Here is a 13,719-nt window from a genome sequence, read left to right on the forward strand (position 1 = left end):
ATTATTATTATTATTATTATTATTATTATTATTATTATTATTATTATTATTATTATGTATTTGGTTCAGAATTAACATAAGTTCTGATGATATTTCTTGCCTGTTAAATTCCAGGGAAAAAGAGCTTCTCTTGTATGAATCACAACTTTTTGCAAGTTTRAGCTTCACTTTTAAACATTTCCCCTACATTTAACAAAAAGTAAACAAAAGTAAAACTACTGATTATATGTCCTCAAAGTAACCCCATTTAAGCACAAATTAGCATTTAAAAGAGATATTACTCACTTAAAAACCTTTTTATGTAAATCACAACACCACAATTATAACAATTTTGCCAATATAAGATTGTTTTTATTTTGTTGGCCACGTGGCTCAAGTGTTTCTATATGTATGCGTTTAGAAAATAATGAAGAAAATGAAGACATTTAAGTTTAAACTTAATTGTTCTGACTTATAAACTGAGCATAGGTTAAAACTGTCACTTAAATTATTAATTATGACCCTAAAACTTTTTTTTGCTGATAGTCACGCCTGAAACACGAGCAAACAAAACAAAATGTCCAAGCCGGTTCAAATGAAATGTTAAACATCTGTATAGAACCAAAGAACAAAAGCTCCCAGTTGACACCGTGTAGGTGTGTCTTTATGAAGAAAAAAGCTGAAAATGAGACTCAGCCTTTGGTTGAAAACACTGCTGATGAAGTGGGACACCAGGTGATAAGATTATTTAGATTATTCCACAAGCTGTTTGTGCACGCAGCATTAAAAGCATATTGAAGCAGGCTATTTAAACGCTCAGATTGGCCAACCTTGCTGTTTGAACAGCTGCAGGTTCAATCTAACCGCACTCYATTAAAAGCTCCATTTTTCAGTTTCTGCTGACGTTTTGGGCAACTCTTATCAGTCATGTTCTTTTATAAAGTGACACTGGGTTTGTGCTTGTGTTTGTTTGACCTCCTTTGTTAGTTTATGGATTTTTTTTTCCTGTCCTTGAATTTAAACTCTGCAGCTCTCTGACAGTTGAGGGAGAGGAACAAGTTTGACCTGGATTCAGTTTAAAGAAGCAGACCTTGATTGCTGATCTGAAATGAGCTACAGTTACGTAACGTTGTCAGCCTCGAGGAGCCTGGAGGGACGTTCAACATTTCAGGAGTTTTCAGATTATTGGTTCGGTTTCAGTCGTTCGTTTAGATCTTTAATCCAAGTGGGTATGGGCGTCAGGACGAGGTGAGATCTGTAGCTGCTTGCGTGTTCAGCTTTGCAACATTTTTCTTCTGTCATGGCAACAAACYGCCTTGCACGTCGTTTCTACGCAGACATTTTGCTTTTGGTGCGCAATTATACGACCTCATCACAATTCTTCAAACTATTGATATTTCCTGCTACTGATTTTGCATTCTGCGACTGAAATCAGAGGTATAACAAAAACAGAGACATCAGCGCTTCAGGTGTCCGTCTGACTGAGCCGAGGGATTAAAAGACAATGTTTCAAAGCTGCACACAAAAGGAGAAGCGAAGCATCGTTCAAAGGACTRCTCAGCTAAGCTTCTTTTAAGAAGTTCTGGGCAGGTTTGGACTTTTTTTTTTTTGGATAAAGTTGTTTGTTAATCTCTGCTGACTGAGCTTTCAGATTAAATTGTAATCTTCATATATATATAAAGACGTTTTGCTTGTGTGATGCTTTTTAAAGTTTAAATAAGCCTCCCGTGGTGCACAGAGCAACAAAAAAGAAACAGTTACGTCAAAAATAAAGAGGAAGATCATAAAGGATAAATCCAGTTGAATGTTATGTAACTTAAAGAGGCCTTCAGGAGATACTGTATGTTTGCAGTCACAAATCACAGATTTTTACAAGAAATTCTGATACAAAAAGCACATGTTGCACAATGAGTCATCTCTTGAAAGAACTGGCTAATTAAAGCAACTTGGCTTGACGCCTGTGACTAAAACTGACCCTTTTGCAGAAAAAAACACGTCATCAAATCTGCTCCTACTACTAATMTACTACCTTCCTTTTAACGAACAAAGTTGTCCACTGATTTGTTTCCCCATAAGTTTSACTTCATTGACCCTGAACTAAAGATGAGCAGTGGTTTGAGGGGAGAAGGAGCCATCCGTCGGGTGGGCTTATCTGCTCTTGTGGAGACGCTGAGGTGTGCCCACGCTTTTTTTATCTGCTGTGATTGTGTCCTTCCTGCTGGACGTCTGCTGTGCCCCTCACTCTGGAGCCTCACACAGAGAACGGCCCGTCACGCYGCGTGGCGCCGACCACGTTATTGCATGTTTTTCGCCCCTCAGAAGGGGAAAAAGAAGCAGACAGACAAACTGCGCACACTTTCAGAGCGCAGGAGGCAYCTCCCCAAAAAGCCGTGGGAACGGCTTCCTCTGCGGCCCCTCCTTTTTTCCATCAGCGGCGCAATTSTAGCTTCCTCCTATGCATCTTTTTTTAGACAGATTAACTCATTTACTGAAGTGAAACTCGGAGCAAGCTCCGGGCTCCATACATTCAATTTGACTTAATTGCTGTAATCATGTTTTTCCTCTTGAGGTTCCATATAAAGAYCAAAGAGGAGCCTTCTTATAAACTCACAGAGGGTGTCAAAGAAGACAGCCTAATCCTCCGTAGGGCCCTGGGGGGAGCTCAGTGCAGGCCAGTGGCAGATAGAGGGCAGTAAATTTAAAGTGAGACTTTTCTTATGGCTGCAATGGAGGAGCTGAAGCAAAAAAAAAAAAAAAAAAGTAGGAGGGGATGCTGGAGAACCCCCCCGGAGGACTGCATTAACCCTGACAATAAAAGAGTTGACAATTAGTGTGAAACACGTTTTCTCTGCCTTCACTTTGTATGCAAATATGCTCGCAAGAGTGAAAGTGCCCTTTGACGAGGCGCAGCGGGAGTTCATCACAAAACTCAGTCAGTGGAACCTGCCAAAATAAAAGACTCCAAACTCCACGCTTTCTTCTTTTTTTTTTTTGCCCCCAAAGTTGACTTTCAGAGATCGCTGTGCGGAAAGTTACGTTTGTTTGGGGGCTTCATCTTTTTTTAAATGTTTTTTTTCTGCTTAATTGACACTTTAAGARGCAAAGAGGAATTTGTTTAGGGTAACGCTCGCATGATGAACGATCTTCCAGCTGAAAATATARGCGTCAGCGGTGCACCGACAGGGAAAAAAAAGAAGGAAATGCGCATTGATAATGAGGTGCTTATAAAAAAAGCATTTTTCTATTTTTACAAATCATGACACAATGTATAATTATTTTAAAAAAAGCAACTTTCCTGTAATCTGTTTTCACTCAGATCAAATTTATGCTTCAGCATAATTAGAATAAATCCTCCCCAATGCAAATTCTGGGACACCCCCTCCCCCTTCTTGTTTTAAGTTGAAGACTTGAGTTGAAATTTGTTGCAACAACCCTATCTTGAAGCAATTTGTCAAACCGCAGCACTTCTAGCAGCACTTTGGAAACGCTGAAACCAAACAAGCTCTCTCCATTACATCCCCTTGAGTTGTTGACTGCTTCATCCCCCGCTTTTGAACACTCTTCAGAGAGAATTTGTTTCCTGCCTCTGTCTTTCTCTGCGCTGCGCAGACAGAAGTCGGAGCATCCTGAGAAAAAGGCCGTCTSTCTCAGCCTCTTTTGTTTTGCTTCTTTGAAGTCTTGTTTGAGTTTGTGGATCCTCTCAGACCCGCAAGCATCTGTAGGGAATAACTTGATCGGTCCGAATCGCTACATAAATCGGAAATGTACACGCAAAAATAATTAAAATAAAAAGATAATTTTTTTGTTTATCAAATTGAAACTATAAAATTGCAGCTGGAGACTTTTTTAATGGTATGCTTTGATGTATGAAGAAGGAAATGTTTTAAATGCACCAGATTTGGACTGYACACAGCTTTTCTTATTTATGGTTCTGTCTTTAGAAGAGCAGAAAACTTAAACCATCTTTCTATGAATAATCCTTTTGATTGGCATCTGTTCCAGTCTGATAGRAGTGTCATTCTTTTGGTAATCAGAAAGGCAAACCAATCCCATTTTAAGAAAACTCAGCACATAAAGAAAGGAAATGGTGTGTTTGGTAGATTATTTCTTTATTGGAACAATGCTTCTCGACAATAAATCTTATACCAGACACCTGATTGGCAGCACTTGGGGGTACCAGAAGCTCAAAACACAAGTCAATAGCAACAACAAAACAAGACGTTTGACACCCACACACTCAGCTCTACTGCTCATCCCACAAATGCATGTTCCTTACAAARGTGGCACCATTTTAAACAGTATAAGCTTTATTGTCAAGAAGCATTGTTATAACAAAGAAATACTGTATTCATGTATAATACCTAGGGGTGTAAGAAAATATCGATACACTGAAATATCGCGATATTTCATTTCCCGATACTGTATCGATATTCTAAAGCCCTGTATCGATTTTTAATTAAGGTTTAAAATGTCAACTTTCCTGCCAGCCGTTCATTTTTATGTTGTAGTTCAGCCTCTGACCACTAGTTGGCAGCAGTGAGCCAGCCATTTGGCTCCTCTACCTCTTGAGCGCCAGAGAGTAAGGGTAGCATTAGCATTGWAAGTAAACATTAGCTTTTCTTTTTTTCTTCAGTAAGAGGTTTTTTATTTAATAGAATTTTTGGACAAAAAAAATCGCAATATATCACAATATATTGCCTTGCTTACAGTARCGCAATATATCGGGATATATCGTATCGTGACCCCTCTGTTATGATATGTATCGTATCACCAAATTCTTACCAATACACAGACCTAATAATACCAGAAATTTAATCCTAAAAATCATCCATTAAGTGTGTGTGTGTGTGTGTGTGTGTGTGTGGGGGGTAGTATTATACATGGGTTATTGAGGATTAGATTTTTTATTGTTTTTAAGCTCAAAAATGATGATCGTATTGAAGAAATGATTGGGGTTTAGGTTATATACTGATTTTAATTACATTACACATGGTATGGTCTTATGATAGAACTGTAAACATTGTTAAATGTGACTGTTTTGCTTAACTTGYTGATTTTATATTAATAGTTACATGCCTGAAAACAAATTAAACACATAACTGAACTTTTAAACCTTCATTAGAATCGATTATAATGTCTGTGGGCATGGCTTRGAGAAATAGGGACTCCTCACTGATGACGTAATCAAATAGGCGGAGCCATGCCTTGGAGCCTTTGTTAAAACCAATGAACTTCCTTGTTGTCGGTCTGAACACTTGGTCATTAAACCGGTCTTCAGCAGAGCGCGCTCTGGTTTTGTATGATTTCTCATTATTAATATTTTCCATGCATTGGTACATTCTCCGTATGGRTTAAGCACACAAACTGGTAAACGAACAACACATAACAGTATTTTCTTTATACTCGAGATTGTATTATACATGAATCTACTTACACACATTTCCTAACTTTTTGTGCAAAGTATATTTTGAGTTTCAGGACTATCATGGATGGGGGGATTTTTCTTGGTTTTTGTATTTTAGAGGAATCGTTTTCTGTATGTTTCAAGAGGATTCTTGTTTATCAATTCTACAGCCTCTACAAGTCGTTACACARCTCCAGCTCCTCATTCAAACAGTGCAGCTGTTGTCTGATCACCCATCTCAGCATAACTACTTTTTGGCTTTTCTTACTTTTAGTCRGATTCTCTGTATCATCATGTTGCTGGTTCACTTTAGGTAGGGTTGGTCAAAACTGTATTGTGCYTAATTAATGTCTAAAAAACTGTCAACAATGAATATTTGCCACTTTGCAATTATAGTGCTATGTGATGGCGTATTTTTGTGCGATGCACTCTCACTGTTTTATTTTTTTGCCTATATCACCCTTCCACAGATACCGTGTTTGTGCCTTAAGGTGTTTTTCATTGTGATTTAACCTCCAGTGTGTTTTTTGCATTTGTTCCTTCCACAACTAACCATTACTAACWGTGACCATGTAGTGTACTTAACCTAAACTGCTACCAGTAGATCAGAGGAAGCTGCTGTGTAGCTACCATCTAAAGTTCAAATATTAATTGCTGTAATGAACTGCAACATTTCAATTAAAAACAAAAAATAACTCAATGTTGAGGTAAGACTGGTGTGTGCCAGAAGGACTCCTACACTTTCTCATCCTCCGTCTCACAGAAGGGGTTTGTTTTCACCAAACAGCCAGACAGACCTTCAGTTCTTCATACGTTCTGACAGTTATTGCACAGAAGGTGTGGGGGGAGAAAATCCTCTCCGCACACTATCGCTGTGGTTCAGGAATGCAGCTGGGAGACTGAGTGCTGCTCAGCATCGTCCAAGAAGGTCGTTCCTGTAAAGCGTGATGATGATGATGACTTTCAGTGCCCGATAAACGATCAGCCGCAGTGCCCAGAGAACACCTTCCCTAAAGATGTTTTCCCTCTCGGGGTTTCTGTCTGGAACTTGTCTCCCAGTAAGATGGTCTGATTGTTCCAAGTGGCTGCATACCACCACCCCTCATCCAGCCTTTAAGAAGAGGGATGATTCCCACAGTAGCTCAGCCCCCCGTCAGAGCTGCAGGCTAAGATAAGAAGGCGTTGTGGCATTAGATCACGCAGAGGCTTTTTATGGAAGCGATCCTTGTCACACTTCTTTAAAAAGCTTAAACATAGACGCCAGTTTGAGTCAGTCAAGAGGAATACTGTAAGGCAGGCAGAATTTCACACTTTGTTTTGTTTTAGTGAACTAATATACGAGGACAATCCCTCAGCAGAGGTAAACACAAACCTGCGTGCTCTGATTGTAAATTCCTACCTTTGAACCTGCATTCTAATAAAAGTGAGGGTAAACAGGGGACAAAGTTTTACATTCTGTCTGCTGAAGCTGTTTTAATGAGCTCATCTGAATGCCGGGCAGACAAAACAAAAACACAACGCGGTGTAACTCTTGTGGAAAAGTCTCAAGTCATTCCTCATTTCTGTGTATTTTACTTGCAGAGACAGATTTCATATGTTTTTAGCTTCTTTTTTTTTCATTTTTTAACCTGTTTTCAATCCACTACCAGACCATTGTAAAAAGAATGTTAGTTTGTTAAGCTGCTGAAAAAAAAAAGAAAAAAGAAAACCTTGCTACATCAACCTGTTGATGGCAGCTTTATCACATTCTGCTCACAAAGAGATGTTATCCGTTTCTGCATTTGCAAAGATGAATAAATCATATTCTCCTGGTTAAAAAATGTTTTTATTGTTGACAAAGTGGAAAGTTTGATTGTGGTAGGATTTTGCGTCCCTCGAGGCCTCGTGAAAGGCCTGTGGCAGTAAGAGCTGTGGAAGATAATTGCAAAGGGGTTCTGATAGAGTTGTTTGTGTCTCTTGTACCTATTACCTTGATTAGGTTTGTGGTGTTTTCACCACATACAATGGTTGCCAAGGCTCTGAGGGACGGGGAAGTGCAATAACCATTGTTCACACAGAATGGTAAATGGTCCAAACTGAAAGAACACTTTAACTCTTATTCAGGTTCTACGAAGTGCTTTACTGCGAGCTTCCTATTCACTCATGCATGTACTCATGGAGGATTTCTATTACAAAACTGCAGTTCTGTTTATGCAATGCGCTTATTTTCTTTCAGTCATACACGGATGAGCCTATCTGAGACAATGTGAAGGTTCGGTGTCAGGTCGAAGGTCAGGTTGAAGCTTCCATTTACCCGTTACAGGATGACCACTCATTGCAGCAGACTGAAGCACGACCATGTGGGGTTCTAGAGCAAACAGCAAGCTTGCTCCTTCCTTTTATGCCTGTGCACCCTGATGGAAGCAATGACATACAGAGAGAAGCATTTACTTCTAAACTCTAAGAGAAAAAGTGTTTGGTGGCAGGAAGAGGTGTCACCTTTAATAAAGGATGATTTTTCTGAGTGATAATGGTCAATGTGGGCGTACGACGCTTCGGTTGGTAGATTTAAGAGGAGCATCCAGCTGAAAACACCACTTGAAATGATGTGAAAACTAAGTGTTTGCAGATGCGGCGGACCCACTGAGACATAAAGCTGCAAACCTACTAAGTCACTCAAATCCAAAACAAACTTAAACTAACACTTGGCTTATTTTGTTGTAGTTTTGTTAAGGCAGGCGGGGCTCAAAATGTTCTTCCTTCAAATCAGGGCGTTTGATAACCAAGACTGTCACTTTTCTCTTCACCATTCTGTTTATTATCTGATTAAGAAGAAAAAAAAAGTCTCTTTAATGTTTAAGAAAACCTGTTATGGCTTTAAGATGAAGATTATTATAATTAGATTTTATACTTGAGATAAAAGGGGCAGATATAAGATTTGTTTCTTCTCTCTGCCGCCTTTCATTTCATTTTATTTGTATTTTTTATTGTACGTAGAATTTTGTTTTTATGGAATGAATAAAGTTTGAAATAAAATAAAAAAATAAGCTTGAACAGAGTTCTGTCTCTTTAAAGGGGCCCGTTAGAGGCCTTTGGTCAAGGATAGTTTTGCATGTTTATTTCACCCGGGGTGACCACTACAAATTTTTAAGGAAAAAAAAGCCCTTTTTTTTCTACCACACATTTTTTAGAATTAAAGCTGCAGGGTTTGGACAGGGATACTGAAAGGCTGTGTATGTAAGCATAGAGGGTTGGACATGTTGGTAATCCTCTGGTTTCTTATTGTTTGATTTAGYACAGCCACTCAGTTTTTAGAATCATAAAACATTTCTGAGTCCTTAAATAAGTAGAAAAGGAAAATAACATCCTTTAAACCTGCTTGAGGCATGTTGGAAGATAATATGTGTGAGTGCTACACATAACACCAGGACTTATCTCTACATACAGCTCTTCTTATTACAGGCGTTTGTTAAAACAGCACGACATTTCATACTTTAATGAAGAGCTGCAGGGAAGGCAATTTTGCTACTTGGTATATATTGTAGATTTTACAGTACATTTTGTTAAAGACAGTTTAAAGCTAATAAGAATTTGACAAAATAAAGCACACCTTTACTGGTCTGTACAAAAGAACTTTAAGGATTCAATCCAGTTGGCAGAAAGGCAGCCAGCCATCTTGTAATACTGTATCTTGTCTGGTTTAGTACTAATCCTCTTTGGGTCACTTTAGCKTTTATCCAGTGCGGGCTGCAGTTAACAGGGTGTATTACTCAGTGCCAAACATGACCAAAAAGGATGTGCAGTTATGAGGAAAAACACTTGAAAGTATTTTATGAATTCTCAAGAAGGTTTATAACCTATTTCCATTTTTACAAACCAACCTTAGCACAAAAAGTAAAGACATTTGTGTTTGGTGGATTCATTTGTTGTTGTAACTATGCTTCTTGGCAATAAATCTTATACAGTTGGAAAGTCTGATAATTTCCCTTTTAACGTATTTATTCAAGTATAATATCCATCCATCCATCCATCCATCCATAAACAAACACATGTTCGTCTGTAAAGGCGGCTGTCTATGGTGTTCTGAAAGTTTGTATCCCTGAAAAAACATTTCCCCACCAGAGGGGGCGCTCGAGAGCAGGAAGTAATCAGCTTTGCCCCCAGAAGATGGCCCAAATCTCATGTGAAGTCTCTGACTTTTGTGTTGGCGCATCCTGGAGGACTATGTGTAAAATGCCAGAATTCATATGATGCTGCTACAGCTGATATGTATTTGTTTTCAAAATACCTTTTAGTACATATGTTGTTAAAATAAAATGAACAGTCCAATGATCATTTTACTGATATGTATAAAGACTACAAAGGCTGAAAAATCTTGAAGTCTGRATGAAATTGGAGGTAGTTTGAGGATTAAATTTTTTATGCTTTTTAAGCTCAAAAAGGGGGGTTGTATTATACATGAGATTGTATTCTACATGAATAAATATGGTAAATGGTGCCACATTTGTAAGGAACATGCATTTATGGGATGAACAGTACAGCTGAGTATGTGGGTTGTTCACAAAAAAAAATAGTCAAATCCTCTCTGCCAAACAGCTTATTTTGCTGTTGCTATTGACTCTTGTTTTGAGCTTCTGATCCCCCCAGGTGCTGCCAGTCAGGTGCCTGCTGTAAGATTCATTGCTAAGAAGCATTGTTATYAAATAACACCAAATACACATCCTTCACTTTTTGTGTTACTCAGAATGGCACATTCTGAACTTTGTGTTCACATTCAGTGAATGATGATTGACGTGACTCCTGCTCCGCCTGGCATGTTSTGTCACTTTAGGTACATTTCACAGACTTGGTTAATGCAGTTCACAACATCTACCATTGTTTCTTTTTTAAGATGACAGACTTGCCCCTGTGCTGCTAGGCCCTTTAAATCTGACATGAAGCGATGTTTTTAGTCATATGTCATCAGCGGATCAAATGTAAAATTATTTCTTTCTTTAATTTGCAGGGACTTGATGCCCAAGTCATCAGAAGGTCAGCTGACGATGGAAAAAACCCCCAGCTACTTTGTCACAAGGGAAGTCCCTGCTCGGATCTACACCATGGCCAAAGACACCAAACTGATTGTTGTGGTCCGGGACCCCGTCACCAGGGCCATCTCGGACTACACCCAGACGCGCTCCAAGAAGCCGGACATCCCTTCCTTTGAGAGCCTCACCTTTAAAAACCTGTCAGCGGGTCTGATCGACACCACGTGGAGCGCCGTTCAGATCGGCTTGTACGCCAAGCACCTCGAGCGCTGGCTCCAGTTCTTCCCCGTGGAGCAGCTGCTGTTTGTTAGCGGCGAGCGTCTCATTACGGACCCRGCGGGGGAGATGGCTCGCGTCCAGGACTTTCTCGGACTCAGGAGGGTCGTCACGGAGAAGTATTTCCACTTTAACCCAGCTAAAGGCTTCCCCTGCCTTAAGAGACCCGAGGGGAACAGCAAGCCACACTGCTTGGGCAAAACCAAAGGCCGGACTCATCCTAATATTGATCTGGAGGTGGTGCAGAGTCTAAGGGACTTCTATAAACCTTTTAACAGGAAGTTTTACAAGATGACAGGTCAAGACTTTGGCTGGGATTAACGGAGGGATAATTACAGACTTATGCTGGTCTTTTGTCTGTTTTATAATTTTATCATCTGGGATAAATTGTGATACAGTGTATGTACAGTATTTAGTGGCGTGTAAAAAAAACTCAGAAGTCTATTTTATGATAATTTATTGTTAAGATATTGAGTCACAAAACTGTCTGATCAGTTTGTTATTTTTTAAAGCACCATTTCTTTATGTTTTTGTTTATTTTTACAGGTGTTATTGAGCTTCCGTGTTTGTCTGGAATCCTTTTGGCTTTTGTTTCACCTCAAACCGAATGAAATCCYGCTTCCACAACAAACTGGTAATATCCCCTTAGCATTTGCCTGACCCTCAGAGGACCGTGCGCCCACTTAGTCAGGTCGATACCGGCCTCAGCTGATCCCATGCAACTTGCCAGGTGGATCAATGCGGTAATAGCTCCTCATCATGTCAATTAGGCCTGAGCGATGGCATCGCCTTGATCTCTCGAGCGTCTCAATAAAACATTTATCCGTCAGTGGTGCAGTGTTTATGGCTGAGCCTTAAGCCAAWCTTAAGTTAATATAAGAATATAATTACTGCTGGACTTGTCCGACTTGACTAGTATTTATATCCATAGGGGGAGTCCGGTTACAACGCCAGGATGTTATGAGTTTTCCTTCACAGAGGTGTTGCTCAAGCTTCATAGTCCCTATACAGAAAACGATTTTTATTAAAAACAAAAAGTCATGACTGAGTCACATTTATTGATCAGGACTGAAATTGCTCGCATTGATCACCCTGTGCAGTTTTTTTTTAACTGCTGGTGAGGCCGTCAAACACACCTGTTCCCACAATGAGAATGTGTCCTTTTAAACTTTCATTAACACCTGAACAGAATTCAGATCAGCCTGAGTCTTTCAGTTCAGTTTTATTTTACGGTTGAGTTTTATTCAGCCCTTTTAAATCACGCTTATGTCAGCATTTTTACCACCGTTCAGCGTRATTCAGTAATGATACAACCCTTCCGTGGAGGCACTATTTATGCTGTTTGCATTGACTTGCAGTGGAAACTTTGAGATTTAACAGTTTTGATTGGGACCCAAGTGAAATGCTGCAGTTGTGTGGTTTCCTTGAAGTTGGAAATAAATATGCTTTTTTTTTTCCAGAGTACTTTGCAGTTTGTGTTTTATTGTTTTAAAACAGCAGAAATGATCTGGATTTGTTGAGTAAGCTGCACTTGTGTTACTAAACCTTAAATTACCTGATTGAATTTGTGGTTTTTCTGCAGGAAAAGGCAGAGCATGTCTAATTTGCTYCCTCGCACTTTATCGTGCTAATTAGCATGGCACTATTAACGACTTTCGCAGCCTCACGCTGCCACTGCTGAAAGCGTGTCGTTACCATGAAGCTACCGGTGGCAGGGTTCTGACCTGGACAGAATATCCTTTAAAAAGCTTTAATGGTTAACACTTTGTCAGCCTTAAACACTAAATCATTAGAAAGCTGATTTTACTGCTGTGCGTGACACATTTCTTTTAATTTCACAACTATTTAATGCCCTCTTCTATTATCGTCCATCATCTTTTATGAAAGTGCTGTTTGTTGTCGGTTAACTTGTTTTTTTTTTCTTCTTTCTGAGCAATCTGTTCCATCATTCATGTTTCACAGGCAGCGGCAGCAGAACAGAAGTGAAGCCTTGAGAGAAAGCGATGAATCGATTCGCTCTATTAACAAACAACCTTTATTTAACTCCATGGCAAAACACCTTCATTTACCTGCGGCTGCCAGAGGTGATGAAACCAGTCTCCCTGGTGGCAGGCCGGCTGTCTGATCACCCAGGAAGCAGCTCCCTCTGCAATTAAAGGGATAGAGGAGGAGTGCTGTAATTGCCAGGCTCCCAGCTGAGAATTCACTGTTAGCATATTTCCCTGCGGGCTGTTGTAAAGGGAGGCTGCTGGTGTTTGAAGGTTGGAGAGACAAGGAAAATAGACACCTGGCATTGCGGAGAATCGAGCGCCTTCAAACATGCGCTTGACAGCRACTGCTCGGGGAATAAAATCAGACGTTCTGAATAAAAGCGAAGGAAAACAAAAGCGGAGCGTTTGGTTCAGAAAGCACTAGTTCTGAATTTTTAGCCTTAGCTGGAGGCAGTGGGATGAATTGTAGRCTCATTAAGACGTCAATAAAAAGTGTCTTAGTGTGCCAACATGTAATCTATGCAAAGAAAAGATAAAATGTGTTGCATGTGTCTGCAGGAACAACTGCGAGTCAGCCATTCACTTCATATTGGACTTTCTGCTTTTTAAATTTCTGTTTTTGGGTCTAGTTCTTTATTATTTGCACTTTGCCTTTAAGGAGACATGTCATACTTTAAATTCCTTTTTCACATTTAAATTATTCAGTTGGGGTCTATATAAAGTGGTACGGCAATGCTTTGCTCTGAATTCCTCCTTATTGTAACTCCACAAGCCCCTCTTTCACCCCTTTCCTGAGGCGTGTCTCAGATCATGTGTCCCCTTTAAATTCTATTAATACCAGAACATACTAAACACGTAATTGTAGTTTACATGTGTTTTATAGATTTGGAGAAAGCACGTGTTTTTGGCTTCTGTAGTCTGAGGTGCCCAGGTCACTTTTATGGGTATCCGGTCTCTAAACCATGCCCTCATTCTCAGCACAAGGTCGAGTTCTCAGAGCAGGRCGGACTCCACCATGGCTTTCTCTAGTCTCTGATCCAGCTTGTGGTGTTTCCGAACAGGA

General features: G+C 39.7%; 1 protein-coding gene across 1 annotated transcript in view; it reads left to right on the forward strand.

Annotated features, from left to right (window-relative positions):
* hs3st3b1a (heparan sulfate (glucosamine) 3-O-sulfotransferase 3B1a) overlaps positions 1-12,129 on the forward strand; it is a 14,972-nt gene extending 2,843 nt beyond the window's left edge. Inside the window, exon 2 of the mRNA XM_014025540.1 lies at positions 10,368-12,129. Within this exon, the coding sequence (XP_013880994.1) occupies positions 10,368-10,986 (619 nt within the window). The 3' untranslated portion in view covers positions 10,987-12,129. The remainder of the gene's footprint in view (positions 1-10,367) is intronic.
* The last annotated feature ends 1,590 nt before the right edge of the window (positions 12,130-13,719 follow it).

The sequence above is a fragment of the Austrofundulus limnaeus genome, unplaced genomic scaffold (assembly GCF_001266775.1).
Source record: "Austrofundulus limnaeus strain Quisiro unplaced genomic scaffold, Austrofundulus_limnaeus-1.0 Scaffold4, whole genome shotgun sequence".
NCBI classification, from domain to species: Eukaryota; Metazoa; Chordata; class Actinopteri; order Cyprinodontiformes; family Rivulidae; genus Austrofundulus; species Austrofundulus limnaeus.